Source organism: Ictalurus furcatus, chromosome 4 (assembly GCF_023375685.1).
Source record: "Ictalurus furcatus strain D&B chromosome 4, Billie_1.0, whole genome shotgun sequence".
Taxonomy (NCBI): Eukaryota; Metazoa; Chordata; class Actinopteri; order Siluriformes; family Ictaluridae; genus Ictalurus; species Ictalurus furcatus.
In genome coordinates this window covers 33,313,460-33,338,702 of record NC_071258.1, presented here as the reverse complement: position 1 = coordinate 33,338,702, position 25,243 = coordinate 33,313,460, and the positions used below count along the sequence as shown (strand labels likewise).

General features: G+C 41.5%; 1 protein-coding gene across 1 annotated transcript in view; it reads right to left on the bottom strand.

Annotated features, from left to right (window-relative positions):
• The window catches only part of kcnab1a (potassium voltage-gated channel subfamily A regulatory beta subunit 1a), a 98,121-nt gene extending 83,885 nt beyond the window's left edge, over window positions 1–14,236 (bottom strand). The window contains exon 1 of the mRNA XM_053623694.1: window positions 13,976–14,236. Within this exon, the coding sequence (XP_053479669.1) occupies window positions 13,976–14,226 (251 nt within the window). The 5' untranslated portion in view covers window positions 14,227–14,236. The remainder of the gene's footprint in view (window positions 1–13,975) is intronic.
• Window positions 14,237–25,243: the final 11,007 nt, after the last annotated feature.

The window sequence follows — 25,243 nt, the reverse complement described above, 5'->3', positions numbered from 1 at the left end:
CATCAAATTGGTCTGCATGGCTGTCGTCCCAGAAGGAAGCCTCTTCTAAAGATGATGCACAAGAAAGCCCACAAACAGTTTGCTGAAGACAAGCAGACTAAGGACATGGATTACTGGAACCATGTCCTGTGGTCTGATGAGACCAAGATGAACTTATTTGGTTCAGATGGTGTCAAGCGTGTGTGGCGACAACCAGGTGAGGAGTACAAAGACAAGTGTGTCTTGCCTACAGTCAAGCATGGTGGTGGGAGTGTCATGGTCTGGGGCTGCACGAGTGCTGCCGGCACTGGGGAGCTACAGTTCATTGAAGGAACCATGAATGCCAACATGTACTGTGACACACTGAAGCAGAGCATGATCAGTATGCAGTATTCCAGCATGATAACGACCCCAAACACACCTCCAAGACCACCACTGCTTCGCTAAAGAAGCTGAGGGTGAAGGTGATGGACTAAACCCTATCGAGCATCTGTGGGGCGTCCTCAAACGGAAGGTGGAGGAGCACAAGGTCTCTAACATCCACCAGCTCTGTGATGTCGTCATGGAGGAGTGGAAGAGGACTCCAGTGGAACCTGTGAAGCTCTGGTGAACTCCATGCCCAAGAGGGTTAAGGCAGTGCTGGAAAATAATGCTGGCCACACAAAATATTGACACTCTGGGCCCAATTTGGACATTTTCACTTAGGGGTGTACTCACTTTTGTTGCCAGCGGTTTAGACATTAATGTCTGTGTGTTGAGTTATTTTGAGGGGACGGCAAATTTACACTGTTACACAAGCTGTACACTCACTACTTTACATTGTAGCAAAGTGTCGTTTCTTCGGTGTTGTCACATGAAAAGATATAATCAAATATTTACACAAATGTGAGGGGTGTACTCTCTTTTGTGAGATACTATAATGTCTTATAGTCATTCTAAATGCTGCTTTTTGATATGTTTTATTTTTTTTTAACATGCTCAAATGAGCCACATTTTAAAGATTGAGTAGAAAATCATATATGAAGTTTTATTGCATCATAAACTAGAACAGCCAATCGTGTTCAAGTATGGACATGCAGGCCAGGAAAGACTCAATTTCTGATTTTTATATTCACAGAATTTCTGGAGAAGAATAAAAATGTCCTGGTTTGTGTGGATCTTTCTCTGTGTGTGTGTGTGTGTGTGGCACAATATGAAAGTCATAATATCTTAATCTGCTGTATATGAGAAAACGCGGTTTCTGAAAAGTCACTGCATTTTGTGTGCGTTGTTCTTCTTATAACCACGGTTACAGCACTGACCTTTGCTTTCTGAACAGCATGATAACACAATGCATAGTGTACACACACACACACACACACACACCTCATAACAAAGCCTAATAATTCTCCCAGCTTCCTTCACTTCCTCCCCCCTTTCCTATACACAAATAAAGCTAATAAAGCTTCAGCGACCTTTTCACTCCTTTTTGTCATTGTTTTCTTTTTCTCTTTGCTCAAATCTGTGTGTTTTTACCTTTCTTAAGGCTAAATAAAAGCCTGAGTGTAAATTCACCTCGCTCTGCCTCATATCGCCCGCAGAAACAAGAGTTTAAAGGTGGTGCGACGCAAGAACCCAATAAAGAGTACGTGAAATTAGCACGGCAAATCAAGCGTTAAGCGCTTACACCACAACGCTGTGGAGGTTTCAGGAGGTGCCGATGTGTTTTCTGGAACAGCCGCTGTGACAGTAGTGCAGGTTTATTATTATTATTATTAATAATGCGCTTGTTCGAATACTTTATCGTTTCTGTAGTAACCGATCATTCACGGGGACTCGTACAGCTCCAAAACGCATTAAAAAGGCGCGTAATCGTTGATATGATCCTTACTTTTTTATTTTTTTTTTTGTAAGGAGCCAATTTTATTTTTTTTTATCCATCCATCCATCCATCCATCCATTTTCCGTACCGCTTTACCAACACAGGGTCGCATGGGAGCCTGGAGCCTATCCCAGGGGACTCGGGGGGACACCCTGGACGGGGTGCCAACCCATTACAGGGCACAATCACACACTACGGACAATTTGGAAATGGCGATCGGGTTACTGCGCGTGTCTTTGGACTGGGGGAGGAAACCGGAGTATGTGGAGGAAACCCCCGAAGCACGTGAACATGCAAACTCCTTGGACACACAGGACGGAGGCGGGATTCGAACCCCCAACCGCTGGAAGTGTGAGGCAAACATGCATGTAGAAATGCTGCAGGTTAAACAGTCAGTGTTACAGTGACGCCCATTAATCCCCTCACACACACACACACTGACTAACTCCGTCCTCTCTAACCAACCCATCACTCACGCTCTTAATTTGATGAGTTCCGAATTCTCCAGCGTGTGTGTGTATAGATTAAAAGATATGGCAGATGACTGATAGAGAAACAGACAGAAATGAAAGGGTATATATATAACGCTAGTGCAGGTTTAACCCGATCGAAACACTGCAGGCCCTCGAGCGTCTTCTGTTCCCTCACCGAGCCTCACATCAATATCTGATCACTGCCACTGTTAAACACACTCGCACACTCGCTCCATTACAGCTCCACGCTGACATATCGATCGCCGAAAGCGGCAAACTTATTTATCCCGATGATCAGCTGCTCCCTAGAAACGACCTCTCCTCAGGAATACAACACGACCGTCCTGTTTAAATCCCAATCCATTCCAGAGCTCCTGTAGACACCTTGTCGTCACAGCAAGAACCCTGGTATACCGTGAAATATTCAGTGTAATGTTTACAGCGCTGTTCTGGATTCTGAAGGTGTTTATTCGTTCTCTATGACGTGTCGTTCTTTAGTCAATGAAAAGCTGTAATTATTGGCAAATTGCTGTGGTATAATTATAATGATGATGATAACGAGTCTTTATTAATCACGTATACATTACAGCAGAGTGAAACTCTTTTCTTCGCATTCCCCTGCATGTTAGGAAGTCGGGGTCAGAGTGCAGGGTCAGACGTGATACAGCGCCCCCTGGAGCAGAGACGGTTAAGGGCTTTGCTCAAGGGCCAAACGGTGGCAGCTTGGCAGCGCTGGGGCTCGAACCCCCGCCCTTCTGATTAATAACCCAGAACCTTAACCGCTAAATTATCTTCGAGATAGTAAGAGTAACTCCGCTTCATCACACCATCCCCTCACGTCCTTACATATATATATATATATATTACATATACTCTAAAACTCATGAGCTCTGGTTTCACCTCCTACACACACACACACACACACACTATAATAAAATCACCACAGCGGAGCAATAATCTCAGTAGCGGAGCGTTCAATGGAGTTTATTGTTTCAAACGAACTGAAAGATTTTTTTTATTATACAGATTACATCTCCAGCTTGCTCATTTCATCTGTGCAGTTTTATTTTTCCTTTCAATTAGTGCCGTTTTCTCTCTCTCACACACACACACACACACACACACACACACACACACACACACACACACACTCCTAGCATACTTGTGAAAATGACGGAACATCTGCGAAACCTAACACATAAAGCTTGCTTACACACCTTTTTTGAGTGTATGAAAAAATGTAACCATGACAACGCTACCACCTACCTGGTACAAGATTACTAGCTGATATTATTATTATTATTATTATTGTTATTATTATCATGATTGTTGTTGTTGCTAATGATAATAAAAATAATAATAATAATAATAATAATAATAATAATAATAATATGTGAGTACAATAGTCTCGATGCTATCTGCACTTTAACCCCGGATGCTGTGGTGTTGCTCGTGGCTCGTGGCTCTGTGACTGAAGTACATTAGTGTAATTATTGTAATTGGATGTAATGAAGAACACCTGTGCTCTGCTTCACCCCATCCTGCAGGATGTCATTGTGTGCTTTAACTGATTTTTAATTAGTTGATAGTGAAAGTGTGTGCGATTCCCACAGCTGCTGCAGGTAAAGACAGAGGACCTCCGTCATCACCTTCAGATCATGACGAGAGGCTTGAAACTTCATCCTTCACCCTCTCGGGTCCTCACGCTGCAGAGATCCGACTGAAGGACAGAAGTGGCTGAGGAAATCACATCATCCTGACACTCACTCAACTAACCATCTGGAACACACTTATTAACCTGTAATTGACTCTACAGCGCCGCCTGCTGGTCAGCACACACACACACACACGCGCGCGCACACACACACACACACACACACACACAATAGGGCATGCTATAGATAGCAGATTTTCTCTCTCTCTCTCTCTCTCTCTCTCTCTCTCTCTCTTTACTGTCCTTTTCACTTATGAAATATGGAACCCAGGCACTGGTGTAAAAACATCTGGATTCTTTCTTTCTTTCTTTCTTTCTTTCTAAAGTATACACACAAAGTACAAAACACAATGAAGCCGAGGTTTAAGGGACAATAAAAGTCCTTAAAAGTCCATAAATATCAATAATGACCGAACTGAGATTAGAGAGAGAGGACTTCCTGGTCCCTGGTTGCTAACGGTTACAGAGATGCTGCTGGTTTTAATGGTAATGTCAAACCAGTCCGTGACTGAATAATTCATTGTGTTTAAAACTCAATGCCACAGTCATATCTCTTTCTCCCTCTCTCTCTCTCTCTCTCTCTCTCTCTCTCTCTCTCTCTCTCTCTCACACACACACACACACACACACATAACAGATAACATCTTCAGTGAGTGGCAGATGGGAATTCACTGAGGCTTCGGCTCAATTAGACACGTCAATGAATTTCACTTCCCCTCTCTCTCTCTCTCTCTCACACACACACACACACACACACACACACACACACAACTGTACAGGTGTTTAATTCTTTTAAACTATTAACTTCAATAGAGAATTAAGAGGCCGGTGAAGAAAAGAGCGTTTATAGCTGCTGGAACTTCGTAACTGCTGTTTTCTCTAAAGCACATTTTTTTGAACACAGTAAAGTTTGCCTAGGATAGGGAACAGTGTGTAAAGTTTTTCTTTTTCTTTTCAAAACCACTCCATTACACTAATTAGGGTTGGTTCTTTATAAAGGAACTGAGCTCATTTTGTGAAATCAATTGTCCCGGTGTTATTTTTAATCTGCCCTCATTGACCTGACCTCAGCTTTTTCCCCACTGATTGAGCTCATTATTCCCAGCCTATACCAGGTGCTTTGCTTTATCTGCTTTATTTGCTTTATTTCTTAGATGAACCTATTGGGAAATGTAAAAGATTGACTCAACATTACAGAGCAAAACATGCCCCCCCCCCAAAAAAAAAAACAAACTTTTGTGTCAGACTGCCAGTGCTGAGGAACCTCGGCTCGGTCCTCTTCTCTGATTTCACATCTGATTAACTATTCACAGGAGACACCTGGAGATCTCTCATCAAACATTCAGCAGCTTTCCAAGATGAATAAATGATCCGAATGAGCGATTTGCCAAAATAAATAAATAAATAAATAAATAAATAAATAAAGTATCGCGCAGTGTGTTATGTTTCAGCGCTGAGGCAATGGCTAACAAATCAGAGGCAGATTTACCAACGTTACCGTGCGTCCACGATGATACACGACGTCTAAATGCACACTGGAAGGCAACTTTTTAAAGAAACAATCGATCTGAGATGCACGTAATAGTTAGGTGTAGTTAGTGTTTAATAAGCATAAAGTACATGATTACAAATAATTTACGGTACATATTTTGTATATTGGATTTCAGAAATACATTGTAAGTCACTAGAATTGTATTTACAAGCAACACATGGTGTATACTCTGGCGTATGTAGCCTAGTTTTATGTGAAAACACAGGAACTACTGTAAAAAAACAACAACAACAACAACAACAACAAAAACAGATCTTAAGCTCTATTTGGACGACATTCGTTTCTCTTACTGACATCTGTAATAACTTTTCTACTTGTTGAACTCTTGCATCTAACTGGAAAATTAATCAACACAGGAGGAGCGAGGTTCTACAGGTTGCTTTGTCAACGAACCCAGACGATTGCGTCACGAGTAGTCATGTGATCGTGTTTATTTATCTAGCATCATCTAATGGATGGGCTCCAGGTTCCCCGCAACCCTGTAGGATAAGCGGTGTAGAAAATGGATCGATGGATGGATGGAAGAATGAATGGAAGGAAGGATGGATGGATGGATGGATGAATGGATGGAAGGATGAATGGAAGGAAGGATGGATGGATGGATGGATGAATGGATGGAAGGATGAATGGAAGGAAGGATGAATGGATGGAAGGATGGAAGGAAGGAAGGATGGATGGATGGATGAATGGATGGATGAATGGATGGATGGATGGAAGGATGGATAGATGGATGGATGAATGGATGGATAGATGGACGGATGTATGGAAGGACGGATAGATGGATGGAAGGACGGAAGGACAGATGGACGGATGGATGGAAGGATGAATGGAAGGAAGGATGGATGGATGGATGGATGAATGGATGGAAGGATGAATGGAAGGAGGAATGGATGGATGGAAGGATGGAAGGAAGGAAGGATGGATGGATGGATGAATGGATGGATGAATGGATGGATGGATGGAAGGATGGATAGATGGATGGATGAATGGATGGATAGATGGACGGATGTATGGAAGGACGGATAGATGGATGGAAGGACGGAAGGACGGATGGACGGATGGATGGAAGGATGGAAGGATGGATGGATGGATGGATGAATGGATGGAAGGATGAATGGAAGGAAGGATGGATGGATGGATGGATGGAAGGATGGAAGGAAGGAAGGATGGATGAATGGATGGATGGAAGGATGGATAGATGGACGGATGTATGGAAGGACGGATAGATGGATGGAAGGACGGAAGGATGGATGGATGGAAGGATGGATGGATAGATGGATGGATAGATGGACGGATGGATGGAAGGACAGATAGACGGATGGACGGATGGAAGGATTGACGGACAGATGGAAGGACGGATGAATGGAAGGATGGACGGACGGATGGAAGGATGGATGGAAGGATGGATGGACGGATAGATGGAAGGATGGACGGATGGATGGAAGGATGGATGGATAGATCATCTAATGTTAGAGGATTGGAAGTCACAGTGATAAAATGTCACTAAATGTTTTATGATATTGTGGTGTATGTAAAGGACAAAATTGGTTTATAGCCAAGGCTCACACGTTTTCTGATTGGTTTTATTTTCGTATTCCTGCGAAAAAGTTATACGAGTCTTACTGATCGAGCTACTGAGAGATTCCTGCGAAACAATCGGTTCACAATTTGGCAAGTACAGTAGAAGCACGCACTAAGCGAGTAAATACTGCGAGGAACAGTGGTAAAATAATCCGACAAATGATCGGATCAAAATAACGCAGAGTTAGTCAGCAGTTAATCCGGCCCGAGGAAGCAGAAATACAGCAACATCATCTCTCTCAATCTCAATCTCAATCTCAATCTCTCGCTCCCCCCATATCTTTTCAAAACAATGCAGTTTGTCATGTTACCAAGAAACCAGAAAGCATCAAGCATCAGTCTTCTCTCCTGAAGACTTTCCAGTGCTGGGAAACTTCTGTCTAACACGACCGTTAGAAAGCGCTGACATCCGCGACGCCTTCCGTCAACGTTAAATAAATGTCTCCTAACAAAAAAAAAAAAACAAAACATCACCACATCAAAAGTTATACATTTTATTTGTTAAACCAGTTTTTTTTTTTATTCTATTTATTATTAATCTTAGATTATCTAGAGCATCCTATGTACAACTCCGTATTCAAACGAGAGCATTAATATTCATCACGTCACTTAACTCCTGACACGTAACTACTCTGAGAGAACTTTCTCTGTAGAGAAATAATGACCAATCAGATTCGAGAACTCGACAGCACCGTGCTATAACGCAGAAAACGAATAAAAAGTATTTGACTACTTCTCTAAACACAGCTGCAATAAACGGCAATGAAATGCAAACACACACACACACACACACACACACATGAATCTATACTAAGATAACAATATAGTACCAGAAATGTCTGTATGCTCCTAGCTGGCAAAACACTGACAGACATATCACGTAAAATATCATTAAATCTAATCTAAAAACGTGAGATTGGACTCTAGAATGAGTTGTGTTTACAGTATCATCATAAAGGATTGTCATTTAGTGTGTTCTTTTTTTTTTACGTCTGTTATAAACGTCGTGATTTCCTTTGACAGCGTACCACGATCTTCCAAGGACGTCTCGACCAACAGGCCGGTACTGAAGCACCGGACCCCATTTAAAACAACGCAGTCGGACGAATCTGAACGGGTCACCTTTACTTAACGACACAGTAGAACCTCTTAAAGCTGGAATACTATCTGACATCCGATCCTGTCAGAGCGCGAATCGGCAAGCGCACGCGTGATTGCTTTAACCTGCCGCTCTGGTTAAAGATAGAAGCGGGCCGGATGCTGAGCCAGCGTGCGACCGCGTAATCTCGTGAACGACAAAAAAAAATAAGCCACGCTCATCACCGTCGTCATCGATCGCAACGGCAGCCACGACGATAAAACCCAATAACAGTAATTCTGCTATTTAACCTATTAGCACTCAACATTATTCTCTCTGTAAATGAACAAAGGATGCATGGAGGAAAACGCAATACGAATGAAGTCAGGAGAAGCCAGAGCATTCCCGCGGCCGACAGAAAAACAGCTATAAATCATTAGCATGGCTTTATCCGTATAAGGGCTACGATCAGATGCTCATTAGGCTGCGAGGGCATGACGGATAGCACGCGCAGAGGCTTTACACTTTAAAAGGCTTGCTCTGGAGACTTTACGACCAAACAGTAGCCTCCTTTACCAATCAACCAGCCAACTGCTGCTGGAGTCTGACCAGGAACCAGGAACTCTTTCACATCAGACGTGCCCACATACAAACATTCTGACAGAGCTGAATGGACGTTTAGGAGTTCAAAAGTCGCCATAGAAATGTTCGGTATCTGCACTGATGTTCCATGATGCAACAGAGTGAGGTCGTTATGCTTAACATATCTGAGGTCATCGATTGCTTGCCTGGCATTCCAGTCTGCTGCGTGATGGCTTTTTGAGCCTCGGGTCATATGATGCGCCTGTTCACCGGGTCACATGACCTTCGCTGACCCTCACTCGACAAAATGTGTGCGTGTGTGTGTGTGTGGTTAATATAGGACGATATTGCACATACGCACACACAGTCTCTACACTGCATGTTCACTATGAAGACCTGTCTCTGATTATTATCTTTTCACAAATATCCTCTATTCTCGTTCTCGGAATCCCTCTCTTTCCTGTCACGGACGGTTCTTCTCAAAGTTTCCTATTTATATTCATTCCGTTGATGTCATCACCCAGATCCTAATCATAACCATAAGTAATGCCTTCAAACTGGCCTCGGATCAGTATAAAGGAGCGATGTTTACTGACGTTGACGTGTGTACACCAAAACAGTCCCATTACATCACCAAATGGGCATGCATATGTGAACGTGTGCATGTATGTGTGTGTGTGTGTGTGTGTGTGTGTGTGCAAACATTCTCCCGCTTTGAGCCCCATAGGACAGCTGTGTCAGTCACACGGATACACAATCACAGAAAGCTACTGCTGAGAGTTAATAACTATAAAAATAGATTCCAACCTCATACACATCGATACAGAGGAGTCATAAGGAGGTTATAATGCCTATATGCATTAAAGATGTTGTAAATCCGGTCTAAACGCCATTTGAGATTTCAAAATATATGCAAAACTAAATTTCATGCAGAAAACCGTCAATCAAACCGCTTAGCCCTTATCACAAGATATAGAAGACAATATAATCGAATTCCTCCAAGCTAATAAGGCATTTCTTGTCCAGAAATAATCAATGTAAGCAGTGCACATCATCCTCCTTTATTCCAAAGTGGTGTCTTTGGCTTGGCGTACACTATACGAAACAAAAACAGAGCGCGTCGTACCCTTAACATGTAACGGAATGTTTTGCCTTTTTGTCCTCAGCTACGATCAACTAATAGAGCTTGAATTTCCAAACAAAACCAAACAGTTTCCTGGACAGATGTGCAGTATTTCTTGCACATGTAGGGGCCTAAAGTTGTCTTTGGTACATGTGTGTCCCTCTAAGGAAGCCTTTACAGGTTCATTGTAATCTGGACCCACAAGATTTACCCTCGCATACACCAAAAACAGCTACAACAAGGAAAAAACCTTAATGATGCATTTAGTTAGCGAGTTAACTAGGACACTGGTTATGCTAATTTTGGGGGGGTTTTTTTAAAGAAAATCTACAGATCTTGATGTAGCATTTCAATGTACAACTGACTCTGGTATATTGTGCATATGACAAATGACTTTGACTATGACTTTAGTGTTCGTTTCGCCATTTCCATAGGTTCAAATAATCAAAAGTGGACGGTTACTGTACAAGTACGTCAATCCGGAGAACATGCGAAAGAACTGGAATCTTTAACTCGAGCTCTGCCAGATCATCTAGGCTGACAACTGGTTCTGATTAAGCTCCTGTCCTGGAAATTGGCTTCCGTTTCTACAGCAACAACAACAAAAAAATCCTGCACCAAAAACCAGGCAGATGATTAGACACTTCTGATCATTCGAATAAAGCGCCTGTGGTTAACTAGATCATCATTAAAGTTGAAATCGGCACACTCTTTTATTTCTGTTTTGTAACTCTAGCAACCTTGAAAAATGAATCTTTTCTCCACATATCCAAATTTTAAAAGAAGCTGGGATCAGAGCGCACTGCCTCGGGAGTACATAGGGCTTTGCTTCAAGGATCTACTGTTGAGCTGGACGTTAGCTAATCTTTCAATTCTCCGTCCAGCCCAGATGCCTGCATTATTCTACTCTTTCTCTCAATGGAGCTATGGACCACTGCCAACTGTTCTTTTATATTTCTGTTGCTATGGAGAAAAGCCTGAGTACGAGATACCCCCGACGCACTTCATGCCAATTGCCTCAGGATGTGTAACCCACATACCAGTTCAGAAGCCAAGAAACAGTCTGCTTGATATGATGAACCATGCAAAATACTACACATACTGCTACCAAGATAATAGAATTCAGCACAAACATGGTGAACCGATGGGGTCTTAATGAGTTTTAGAGGATGATGTAGTGGTTGGGGGGGTTTAACACCATGGGGAACAGTCTGCTAAAACTAGAACATTACCATGAGCTTTCCTTCTTCTCCTTCTCTCAATCAGACAAACAGAGAAATCAAGCCATGAGTGGATGAGAACAGAAAGAATCTGCTGCTAGAGTTCAACTCAAGATTCAAAGATTTGATCAATGGATCTTAAATTTCAAAGCAAAACCAAATGCTTTACTCCACACTCGGAAAAAAGTTCCATCCAGAAGCCAAAAGTTGTCTTCAAATCCTTACATGTTCTGTATAGAACCCTACACCAGGGTTTTGCTATCTGAAAACTAGAACCATTACTTCTCAAAAGAACACCCCCTTAGCCTAGTTCATTGTTTTATTACTTACAAAATCCTAGCATGCGGTACACTCTTAGAACAAAGGGTTCCTTAAGGGTTCTTTGGATAAATAGGTCCTTTGCCATGTACAGTGGGGGAAATAAGTATTGAATGCATCAACATTTTTTTTCAGTAAATATATTTCCAATGAGGTTATTCACATGAAATTTTCACCAGACATCAGTATTAACTCAAGAAATCTGGAAATATAAAGAATTCACAACATTAAAGTCCATAAATAAAGTTATGCGTAATCAAGAGGAATGACACGGGAAAAAAAGTATTGAACACGCTAAGAAAAAGGAGTTCTCCAAGGCAAGGTAAGGCAAGGAACCAGCTGAAATCCGCAAGTAGTTAGAAAGGAATTATACCCCCTATAGGTGCAAATTAATATCAGCTGGGTTAGTAAATTGATGGTCTATAAAAAGGCTTTTCGTTACCAAGGTGTCACACAATAAACATCTCATGATGGGTAAAAGCAAAGCGATCACCCAAGCCCTTCACAACCTTATTGTTGTGAAACATATCGATGGAATCGGATATAGACGTATTTCAAAACTTCTGAATCTTTCAGTAAGCACCATTGGGGACGTTATCCACAAGTAGAAGCAACATCACTGTCATCAACCGGCCACGCACAGGAGCTCCTCACAAGGTTTCTGAGCAGGGTGTCAGAAGAATAGTCAGAAGAGTAGCCCAAGAGCCAAGGACCACACGGAAAGAGCTCCAGAAACACTTGGAGGCGGCAGGTACCGTCGTCACAGAGAAAACAATAGGCGATGCTCTCCACTGCTCACGCTCACCACGCAAGACTCCATTACTAAAGAAAAGGCATGTCGAAGCTCGTTTAAAATTTGCCACAACTCATTTGGACAAGCCTATGAACTACTGGGAGAGTGTATTCTGGTCAGACGAGAGCAAAATTGAACTTTTTGGCTAACTACACACCATGTTTGGAGAATAAATGGCACTGCACATCACCCTAAAAACACTACACCAACAGTCAAGTGTGGAGGTGGAAGCATCATGGTGTGGGGCTGTTTTTCATCACATGGTACTGGCAGACTTCATATAACTGAAGGAACGATGAATGGAGCCCTTTACCGGGAGATTCTTGAGAAGAATCTGCTGCCATCCACCAGGATGATGAAGATGAGACGTGGGTGGAGCTTCCAGCAGGACAACGATCCAAAACATACAGCAAAGGAAACTCTCAATTGGTTTCAGAGAAAAAAAAATCAAGGTGTTAGAATGGCCAGTCAATCACCTGACTCGAGTCCAACTGAACAAGATTTAAAGACAATATGTTTAGAAGAACGGGCCAAAATCACACCTGAATACTGCGGCCCGTTAATTTCTTCATACAGAAATTAAATTGGGGAAATCTTTAAAAGTTATACTCTAGAACCCTACAAGAACAGAAGTTTTTGCTTGCATAAGTTTCAGAAAAGAGTTTGATCAGAAACCATTCAAAAAGCTGGAACTGTTACTATCCAAAGAACCTTTGAGAACCCCCTTTTTTTTTTCCAAAGTCTAGTCTGCTTGGATAACTGGAGGTCAGTAAAGGGGTTTTACTTGGAACCCTTTGAATAGGAAAATGTAGTCGTTTACATAGAACATTTAAGGGGTTCCCCCCAGAAGAACGACTGAGATACAGAGTTAGATGGTGTGATAATATTATATTGATACTGTTATATACTGTATTAACATATCATGATACACTTTATAGGGATTAGGGTAACACTCTATTGTAGGGTTCTACATAGAACCCTTAAGTGCTCCACCAAAGGAACAACAAAAACCTTTTAATGTTCTAGGTTTAGAGGTTCTTTGTAGAACTCTACAATTGGCAGCTTCTCTATTAGAAAGAGTACTGTGCAGAACCCTTTTAGGAAGCTATCCAAAAGGACCCTTGAGGACCCCCTTCTTCTAAACCTGAAACAAGCAACTGGGTGGTAAAATCGACTTTCGTACAACTTGTCTAATCTTCCATCCCTTACCTTTTTAAAAAATGTTTTTTAATTAAATCTTCGATGCCCTATGATGGACTGGCGTCCCATCCAGAGTGTATTCCCATCTCATGCCCAGTGCTCCTCTGGATCCAGAAGGACCCTGACCAGGAAAAAGCACTTACTGGAGATCAATGAATGAATGAATGTTGAAAAAGATATTGTAGTACAACTGTATCATGACAATGTCTTCAATGTGTATTGCAGTATGATCATTTTTGTCATATTGCCCACCCATACAGAATTTATAAATAGGTAAGTAAAAAAATAAATACATAAATAGATAAATCTAAAACTCTAAAGGTTTTTTTTACTTTGTACTTCCAAGGAATCCCTAAATTCCCCATATCAGAAAGGGCTCGAAAGAGAACCCCATTAGGAGGATAAGCAACCTTTTATATTCCAAGAACACTTAAAGAAACTTTTTTCTTTCTAAAAGTGTACTAAAAAAAAAAAAAAACAAGAGCACACAGAGCTGTGTACCTGTACACCATGCCAGTCACAGCCGGTCCCGAGTCCTGAAGCGAGACGCCATGTGTGTTGAGGAACTCCTCCAGGTGTTTGAGCTCCAGGTGTGTGTTAGTCCTCAGTCCACCCCAGCACATGAACGGATAAGTCTTGTCCACGGAGTTGTCCCTGCTGATGCGAGTCTGTGCTCTGTCTCCACTCGCCTTGTGAATTCCTTTGGGCTTCAGGTTGGGGATTTCTGAGCAAGTTGCTTTGTATAAGTACATCTCTTGTAGTCTGCTCCTCTGAGGGTTCTACTTAAAGGTCCGGGAGACCCTTAAAATGTTCTACAGTGTCCCAGTGAGAGTCGGTTGTCCTCTGGATTGAGTAGAATGAAATGGTTTTCCTCTGAGAAGTACAGAAACTACAGCACTGGTGTCTCTGTGTGTTTTGTTTGCTCCTGGGTTGATCGGCTTGGCTTGATTTCCCTCTCCAGTACACACCATGGGAATCTGGGACATTTTTCCCTCCCTCTCCCTCTCACTCCATCCATCCCTCCCCCTTCTCTATGTCTCTCCCACTCATGCTCCACCTCTCTTTCCTGGTCATTCGTCCTCGCATCCTTTCACTCATCCACTTTTTACATTATTCTTTCATCCCTTTTACACCGTTTGGACCTGGGCCAAACATCGTGACCTTTCTGGAGCCTAGAGATATCTTCGGTTTGTCTCTCTGGAGAAACCAGATGGCTTTGTTTTCAGAATTGTTTTTTTTTTTTTTTTTTTACAGAAATGGTTCTGATTAGAACCCACTTATAATGGTAGAACTGTTTTGTAGTACACTTTAAAAAAAAATTTTAAAACAGTTCCTCTGGGATTCCTTGGATCATTAATGGTTTTTAGCTAACTGAAAGAGTTCTACATGGAACCCACACAGATAGGGAAACACTCGATTGTAGGTCCTGCATAGAAGTAGAACAACCAAAAAAATGATAAATTTGTGGGACTAGACTAACCTTTTATTTTCTAAGAGTCCGATGATGGGTTCCTCAAGGGTTCTTTGAATAATTAGGGGATTTTAGTTAACTAAACGTGCTTTACCTGGAACCCTGTAAATATGGAAACACTCTACTGTAGGTTTCTACAAAGAACCTTTAAAGGTTCCTCCAGAAGAACGACTGAGAGTTGAGTGACGTGACAATATTATATCAATATTGGGATATGTTCACATGTTCCTCTGGGGAATCCCTTACAGATTTCAAGTGAAGGTTTTTACTCTTACAACATTTCAAAAAAAGAAAATCTAGAACCATTATTTAAAGAACCTCTGGACAAGCTCTTAAAGGTTCTTTGCAGAACCCTACAATGGATAGTTTCTCCATCATAGAGGGTAGAACCCTTTAAGCAAGCTAAGGACTCTTAACTATCCAAAGAGCCCTTGAGGGTTTTTAGATTATTCACAACCATGAAGTATACTTCTAGAAAAAAAAAGGGGTTCCTCAGTGGTTCTTTGGATAGTCAAACATTCTGATTAGAACCATTGGCTATTCAAAGAACACTTGAGGATCCTTTACAGAGAGTCTAGTTCATTGTTTAATCACTCACAAAATCCAACCTTGCAGAGTGCTACTAGAATAAAGCGTTCCTCAAGGGTTCTTTGGACAAACAGGAAATGTTAGATAAGTATAAGGCTGAAACTGTTGTAGGGTTCTACATAGAACATTAAGGGGTTCCCTCAGAAAAACATCCAGAGTTGGGAAACAAGACAATATAGTATTTATATTGTGATATATTAACATCATGATGCACTTTATAGGGAATAAGGAAACATTATATTGTAGGATGTATATGTAGAACCTTTAGTGGTTACCCATAAGAACCAAACACAACACAATTTATGGTTCTAGAGTTAATCTTTATTTGTTGGGGCTAATTAACTCATAATCTACCATCTTATCACAGTCATCGCACCAATGCTTCTCTCACTCTTACACTTTTTCCAGCATTTTATTTAACATAGCAGGGACCTACACCAGACATCGTGACCTTTGAGCCCTTGGCTGGCAATGCTGGGACTTTAGCCATGACAACATGTCTGGTCAGGGGGGTTGTGGGAATGCCTTGTAGGAAACATTTTCCATATTAAGAGAATTCATCACTTCCTTTGCCAAATACCACAAAAGAAATGCAACGCACACTCATCACTCATATTCGAAAATATGTACACCCTCAGCTGTGCCTAAACAAAGGAACATAGAGGTCAATGCGCAGTCGGGCTGGACGGACAGACAGCTGTGTTCAGAGTTCGCTAACAGTGGGTGAAGTGGAACAACTGAGGTGTACTTCCAACAGTATGCAGCGATGATTGTACAAATGCATAGGTTATTTATAGCTGACTGACACAGACAGGAAAATAACTTAAGGGCTTTTCACACTCTGATATATTTGTTTTCTTACTGTAGCATCGATCCAATTTTTTCATCTTCAACTCTGCTGCCAAAATCCATAAATCATCTTATATGACCAAATACTTCACTTAAGCGTGCTGTGCTGGGAAAAGCCGATAAAATAATGCCACTCTGGTGCTCTGAAAAGTCACATTTGATTGACAGCACATTGATTTACAATTCCCACCCATGCAGACGCAAATATTCATATATTTTTTTTTGCTTTTAATGATTTGGATAAGCTACTTCATTACTCATTTTCAGTGAGAATATTTGGTCAAATTGCATCACTAGGCACAACTTCTCAGCTGACATAAAATCAGTTATAGTTCACTATTTTGCATGTTGAACCTAGTCCTATAACTAAACCAATCAGCCATAGTATTGAAATCACCTGCCTGATATTGTGTAGATCCACTTTGTGCCGCCAAAACACAAGTCTGACCCATCGGGGCATGGACTCCACAAGACCTCTGAAGGTGCACTGTGGTATCAGGCACCAAGACATTAGCAGCAGATTCGTTAAGTCCTGTAAGTTGGGAAGTGGGGACTCCACGGATCGGTGTTGTTTGTACAGAACATCCCACAGATGCTCAGAGATTTGGAGAATTTGGAGGCCGAGTCAACACCTTGAACACTTTGGCAGGTTCCTCAAACCGTTCCTGAACAATTTTTGCAGTGTGTCAGGGAGCATTATCCTGCTGAAAAAGGCCACTACCATTATTGAATACCATTGCCATGAAGGCGTGTACTTGGTCTGTGACAGTGTTTAGATTGGTGATACGTGTCAAAGTAACATCCACATGAATGCCAGGACCCAAGGTTTCCCAACAGAACATCACATTGCCCAGAGCATCACACTTCCTCCGCCAGCTTGCCTTCTTCCCATAGTGCATCCTGATGCCATCTATTCCCCAGGTAAGCGATGCACACGCACCTGTCCGTCCACATGATGTACAATAAAATGTGACTCATCAGACCAGGCCACCTTCTTCCACTGCTCCATGGTCAAGTTCTGATGCTCACGTGCCCATTGTAGGCGCTTTCAGCAGTGGACAGGGGTCAGCATGGGCTCTCTGACCGGTCTGCAGCTACGCAGCCCCATCATACCCCAAGCTGTGATGCACTCTGTGTTCTGACAATTTTCTATCAGAGCCAGCATTAACTTTTTAAGCAGTTTGTGCTACAGTAGCTCTTCTGTGGGATCAGACCACACGAGCAACCCTTCGTTCCCAGCGACCCTGTTGCCGGTTCACCGTTTGTCCTTCCTTGGACCACTTTTGGTAGGAACTAACCACTGCATATGGGGAACACCACGCAAGATCTGTCGATTTGGAGATACTCTGATGAATGTATAAAATATATGATGCGTCATTCTTGAATCGATAAATATAAAACCTCTAATCATTTGGTGGTATAAGGGGAATGAAACACTTCGGGACATGCTTTTATAGGAAAATAATCGACTTTAGGATGTTAACAGTATCTCACACCACCATATGGTCGTTGACTATTCTATATCCTTTAATAGCATATTTTCTTTATAATCTTTAAGGAGGATTATTATTGAAACAAATGACTATTTATCCGGAGCCCTGAACATCCGTGGATCAAGACTCCGGGTGTCGTGTGTTCTCTCTGTATTTGTGTTTCTGGGTCATGCTAAATACTCCGAGTTGCCCTCCAGCAAAATGGCCCACAAAACCTCTGATCATTTTTAACGAGCCCTCGTTAGACTAATCACGAGTTAAGACGTCAATGAAAGACAAGTTCCTCTTATCGGCTGGAAGACGGTAGCGTATCGTTTTTCACACTTTTCCCTCAAATCACTTTTCTTAGTTCTCTTGGACACAGTAGATTTGGCGATTTGGCTGGAGATTAGAAGGTGCTCGATGTGAATTTATCAGCAACACACACACACACACACAGAAAGAGAGAGAGAGAGACAGATTTTTTAACATTCATTTTTAAAATTCATTACTAGGAAAATTAAAGATAATCAAATCATTGTCATTTTCATGAACAGGACCCGGCTAATATTATACTGCTAATGATTTTCAGAAAGAGACATAAAAAATGACATTGGAACAAAATGTTCTTTTATCACGTCTCATTTTCACACTCCGATCTCCTAAACTGCATTTCATCACTTCGTCCTTCACAGTGAAACCGCCTGGAGGTCAGCCTTAAAGTATGAAACCGGTCTAAATTTCTGCTAATAAATACAGCTTAAAAACGTGAACATCGTTTTAAAAAAATCTCTGTGAAAGTCCTTCCATGTTCACCGGTCTGAGGGTGTAACTTCCTGAAAGGTCTGAAAACCTAACTGGATTATTGCCTTAAATTCACTTTGGTAGTGGGGATGAAACAGGGATAAACAACGATTTAGGTCTGAATTAGAAAAGCACTCACTCAAATTCACTGCGAATTCAAAACCAAAGTGTCCTCCAAGACAACCTGTGTTGGTTGTGTTCTTACTTTCTCAGCTCTCAACCTTCTGATTTATAATATAATATAGGCCTGAATGATGGAATATGACATTGACCTCGACGTGTTTACGATATGTTGACGACATGGTTATGCCATAACGTCATGTCTTATACCACATGGTTGAAGTAAAGATCGTGATCATTGTACAGTGTTAACTCCATGGGGACGTTGTGTTTAATTATACCATTTGTATTAGTGCTGGTGATGTTGTGACTTTCTTTGCTTGTTTCTGTTCGTGTTTCTCTGTTGCTCCTCCCACTGTTCACTTTGCAGGATCACGAGTGCCACCTGATCATTGTTGCTCGTTAAGGAGGCGTGAGGACGAGTATAAAAGAAAGCAGAGTTCTCCGGCCAATAGAGAGAGACAGACAGACAGAGACAGAGAGACAGACAGAGACAGAGAGTCCGTTGAATGTGTTCGCTACTTGTTAGACCACGCCTTTAATGTAAATAGTGTATATAATTGTATATAGCCTAGTGCAGGGTCATGTGCCCTGTTTGTTTGTTTTTTTTTCCTTCCTTTGTTTTTGGGTATAGTTTATTGTTAACGATTATATGGTGGGAGTATCTGTAGGGAGTGGGATGCCAGGTTATTTGACCCTTGTTTAATCCTGTTTTCGACCCGAGAGAGAGTGAGGGAAGCCCTGATCTCTTTATTTTCCCTTTTATTTTGATGACAGGTAAGGTGTGCCCAAAAGCCTGTAGTAGGAACCTTTTGTTTGTTGTTCCCCTCCTGAAGCCTTTGTTTGGTTGCCTCCCACCAGTTGTGAAGAAAAATAAAACTTATTGTTACTCTTTTTGATATCCCTTAAATCTGGGATCTTCTGTGCTTTGTGACTGCAATGTTACCCTCCATTCTGACCCCTAGACGTAGAAAGGGGAACGTAACAAACAAATACATGTTTTTAACACTCCTTTTCTCCACTGCAGGTGTTATTTCCCTGCTGTAATCATTTCAAATAGAAAAATAACTGGCAGCATTTGAGAGCCATCAATCAATAACCTATTTACTTTCATAGAGTGTGAGTGTGAGGAAGAGCGTCGATCTGTGCTATTGACACAAACCCAGGTGAAAATCCTGCCAATGAGCTCCAGGATTAAAGTTCATGACTTCGGTATGCTCACGTTTCACAAACCTAATCCCGTTACGCCGTTATCACACAGCCAGAGAGATACAGAGGGAAGAACTCCTCACTTTACCAAAGAGTTCTTTTCAGATATCTTCAGATTAGCAGCAGTGATCTGGACATCTCGAGATGAAGACTAGAGATCAGGACGTTAACCATCAGAGTGAAGGTCAGTTTCGGATGACACGGCAGCCCGGGTAATTAACAAATGGAGAATAATTATAGAGATTAAATTACACAAGTGACACCTAAAGACACATGCCCTGCCCATAAACCCAACCTCAGAACTCAGTAGTAGTTCAGCAGTGCCCGTTCTTTGTAAGAGACTGCCGCTGGATTTAAAATGTACTGAATTTTTACGCCTTTGAATATGAGTTCGTTGGAGAAAGGTTTGTAGCTGAATTGCATCACATTGAAATTGAATTCCATGGCTTGAAATTGTGTGCAAGGTTTCGAATAATCCGATAATAATAATAATAATAATAAATTTCAGATTTTGTCGGCAGGATCCATTTCAAATTCAGTTCTTCAGATTTGGATCCAAATTTTCTATTTTCTAGAAATGTTTTTATTTTGCTTGAAATTGTGCTCATCAAATCTGTTTTGAAAACGGACTGGAAATGGATCGTGCCAACGGAAGAAAAAAAAATATTATAATTTGAATTTTCTATGCATGATTATTATAATTAGAATATAATTAGAATATTATAATTAGAATGATATTTTATAAAAAATAAAAAAAAAGAACATTTCAGATTTGGTGGCACATTTCTCAAGGCGTAGATTATGCTGCATAGTTTTAAAGCCATAACTTTTTGGCAATAACAATCCAGTCAAAGACAAAACGATCTAAAATCCATTATTTACCTAATGGAAAAAAAAATAATTAAGCGTAGAGCCAATAGACGCAAGAGTATGGGGCCGAGAATTTACTGAAATGAGAGACCGGTAATTATTAAACTAATTATAAGTAGTATTTACACCAGTCATGTGCTAGCTCAGTGATTGTTTCCGTTTCCACAGGGTCATCAGATCTAGGAGGAGACTTATGTAAAGCTGTAACAGGATACATACGTGTACTGGCAGGAAGCAAGGAATGCTATTTTAGCATTATTATAGCATGTTTGACAGGTGAAGGTAACGGCCACTCAAATACCATGCGGCTAAGCATTGCCCACATGCAAGCTGAGCAAATTAAACTCCAGCAGGAATCCGCATCAACACAACTCGCAGATAATCAATCAGTCACGACATTCCTGCAGCATTCGTCCTCCATTCTCACAGAGTCAGAAGCTCACCGGTAAGGCATGCCCGTCTGGAAGGCCACGCAGTCCTCCTTGGCACGACCGTACAGCTTCAGGTACCACGTGGTCTCGATCTCGCGGATGAGTTCTGCCTTGCGGGCGTGTGCCAGGACCGTCTGTTGGCTCTGCCTGCGGGCATCACGAGAGCTGTCCTGAGAGCTGCGCTGGCCCCGGAGCCCCGACACGGACGCCACCGACTGCTTACGGTGCCTCAACACATCATCAGGGACTCCTCGACCCACTGAGCCACTCCGAGCTGCAAACATGGCAGCAAAGCCCCCACCCTCCCAAAAGGGCACGCGAGAGACCTTGTGTACTGTTAGAATGCTGCCAGAACGTACTCACTTTCCTTCGGTCGCTATCTCGGTCGGCCTTCCTCACCCTTTGTCTCGCTATCTGTGTCATCTCGTAGCCTTGCACCTCTCTTATAACCTCCTCTTGTCCTCGAGGTGAAATTGGATCTGGCTAAGTGCCATGGCCGATCTGTGAGACAGGGCTTGGATGATTGAGTTAACGCTGTGTGAGGTAAGCCAGGGGATTGTGGAGGGAAAAAAAAAGACATCACTACTGAACAGGTAAAGTTTGGCCTAACATTCAAACTCATCACCAAAGTTTTCACATGAAATCATCCAGAAGGGACCAAAATGGATGGCAAGATCAAGGATTATCCAGCCTAGAAATCCTGTACGGACTATCTATGTAAACTCATTCCTTCAGTTTAATTCTTTGTCTTCTTTGATTGGCTCACTTCCAATGCTATTATAATACATGTTTATGACAGATTGATGTCATGATCCAGTTGGTGCCAAAATAAAACCCTTATTATTGTTGCTTCTAAAACCTTACCTACATTACTAGCCATCAAGAATTCCTCATTTGTACAGCTAATTTTACAGCCAATTTCAGCTAAACAGCTTTAGCAAGTTTTTAGCTTGAAAACTAGCTAGCTAACCAGATCTGTGAAAGAAAAAAAAAGAAAAAAAAACATAGCAGGTTTGGTTATTCAAATGCAGCTAATCTTGCTGCTAGCTACCGCTAGCTTTTAAGTTGCTAACTAGCTATCCATCCAGCTAAAATGAAAATCAGATTTCTTTATTTGTACGGATAATCTTGCTTCTAGTTAAGTGAAAAGGCTAGAGTAAGTTTTTGACTAGCTAACCAGATACCTAAATTAAAAAAATAGACAGTTTGTTTATTTCTAGAGCTAGACTGGATGTTAGAGCTAGGCTGGATGTCTTAGCTAGTGACCTAAAGGAAAAAATAGCAGTCTGTACTTCTCTCTTAAAAAGCTTAACTATAAAGAGTACAAAATCATAATATTTGTCAGCCTAGGGAGTGTTTTCATGACTTTCAGAGACGATAAAGTCCATTTATTGCTGCAACATGACAGAGTGTAGCATTTTCATGGCTAGCAATGCCTGTTCGGTTCATGAAAGGATAATTCAGCTAAGAAGGAGAAATATTTGACTTCAGTCTCAGGGTTTTCTCGAAAAGTATAGCTCAGACAGCCTGTGTTCAGCCATCAAAAACCAAAGGAAAAAAGCGCTAGCAGAGATTAAGGACGGTTTGCAAACTAAATGTGAGCTGTACATGCAGACGGAATAAATAAAACTAGCCAAAAGTTGCCCCTAGATTCAATTAATGTAGCTTATAATGAATTTAACGCCTCTCCTGTGTGTTTCCCAGTGGCCATCCGGTCATTATTGTCTGGAAATCTTTCCGAGTTCTTTCAAACCTCAAACCGTGGCCTTCCAAAGTTACAGTGAGCTTAACACGGGTTGGTCATGTGATCAAAAGCATTTAAATTTGTTGGAAAGGCTTCACTCATCATTCACACCATCCATTAACCCAGTAACAACGCTCACACAGCTGCAGTGCCACGGTGAGAAGTCCAGTGTCCCGAGGTTTATAAAATTACACACAGAATTGACATATCAACAATATCACACGTTGTATAGTGTTTATGTGGAGAGTCCACCAAACACGTCCTATGAATGTACCGCTGCTATCGAAACGATACCGTTTCAGAACAAACGCATTAAGGTGATAATATTTAATGCGTAATTAAGCTGTAATTGAGTCGGTAAGTTTTCCTGACCAGTATAGTGACGAGTTGGTGATACTTTACTTAAAGATAGCGTTCATAAAGCTACATGACACTTACAACTGATACATTACATAGACTATACAACCATTGTTGGGTTGCAACCCACTTGTTGAAGACTTTTACCCATCAGCCTTTGCCACAGTGGGCTTATATCCCGATTATGAGCACTGTAGGTGAGTTGAATAATTCACTGTGGTAATGTGGATCCATGTGGGCCTCTGCTCTGAGTCTTGCATCTGTCAGAGACGAACACGCATCACTGCTGCTAAGTGGATGGAAAGTAAGGGACGAGACAGAAAATGGAGAAGAGAAGGACATCGTAGCCAATTCCATAGATGGCAGGAAGGAAACCTAAGCGCAGCTAGGTCAGTCCCTGACACACACAGAGAGAGAGAGAGAGGTGAGGACTCGTTCAGGTGCTCAGTAAATCAACCCTACTCAGTCTACAGTTTACAGCCACAGACACTGCACTAATGGAGTCGACCTTTTGTGCAGTCTATTGTTAGACACAGAGGAAAGAAAGGTTGAAGATTAGGCATGCTTCCACCTTTTCAGGACCTTTTTCCAGAAAATTTTACTGCATTTCCGCAAAAAGAACCAGAATGGATTTAAGTTCCTAGAAGTCATTTAGCTTCTGAACGATTCATGCGTTTTGAAGGATAACTTTTAGGTCACAAGCAAGTTTCGCTCCTCTCTCATTCGGCGAATCAGTCTTTGAATCATCGAGTCTTTCAGTAATTACAAAGATTTGCTGCTCTTTCATTCAGTGAGTCAGTGTCTGAATCAGTGAATCTTTTGGTTTAGATGGGTCATTGTTTGATTTAGCGAATCCTTTTCAGTCAGGACTGAGATTCCCTCCTCTCGCATGTGAGTGTTTGAGTCGGTGAATCTTTTGATTCAGTGCATTCTTGTGATCATGACCAAGATTCGCTGCTCTTTCAATTACTGAGTTAGTGATTGAATCAGTGAATCGTTTGGTCTTTATGGGACAGTGTTTGATTCAGTGAATCCTTGTGGTCATGACAGAAAATTCACTCTTCTGTCATTCAGCGAATCAGTGAATCATTTGGTCTGAATGGGACACTGTTTGATTCGCTGAATCCTTGTTGTCATGACAGAAAATTCACTCTTCTGTCATTTGGTGAATCAGTGAATCGTTTGGTCTTGATGGGTCGATGTTTGATTCGGTGAATCCTTGCAGTTATGACAGAGATTCATTCTTATTTCATTTGGCGAATCACTGTATGAATTAGTTAATGATTCAGTCATGACCAAATTTGGTCCTCGCTCATTTACTGAGTCAGTGTTTGATTCAGTGAATCTTCTGGTCTGGATGGGTGAATGTTTGATTCAGTGTATATTTGCAGTCATAACCAAGATTCTCTCCTCTATCATTCAGCAGGTCAGTGTTGTGTAGTGAGTTGGTGAATCTTTGTGGTCATGATTGAGATTCACTCTTCACTCATTTGGCGAGTCCGTGTTTGAATCAGTGAATCTTCTGTTCTGAATGGGTCAGTATTTGATTCAGTGAATCCTTGTGGTCATGACCAAGATTCGCGTCTCTCTTATTCAGCGAGTCATGGTATGAATCAGAGAATCTTTTTGTTTGGATGGGTCAGTGTTTAATTCAGTGAATCCTTACATTCATGAACAAGATTTGTCCTTCGTTCATTTCGTGGATGAGTGTTAAAATCAGTGAATCCTTTCAGTCACTACCAAGATTCACTCTCACATTTACTGAATCAGTGTTTAAATAGGTGAATCTTTTGGTCTGGATGGGTCAGTGTTTGATTCAGTGAATCATTGTGTTCACAACTAAGATTCACGTTT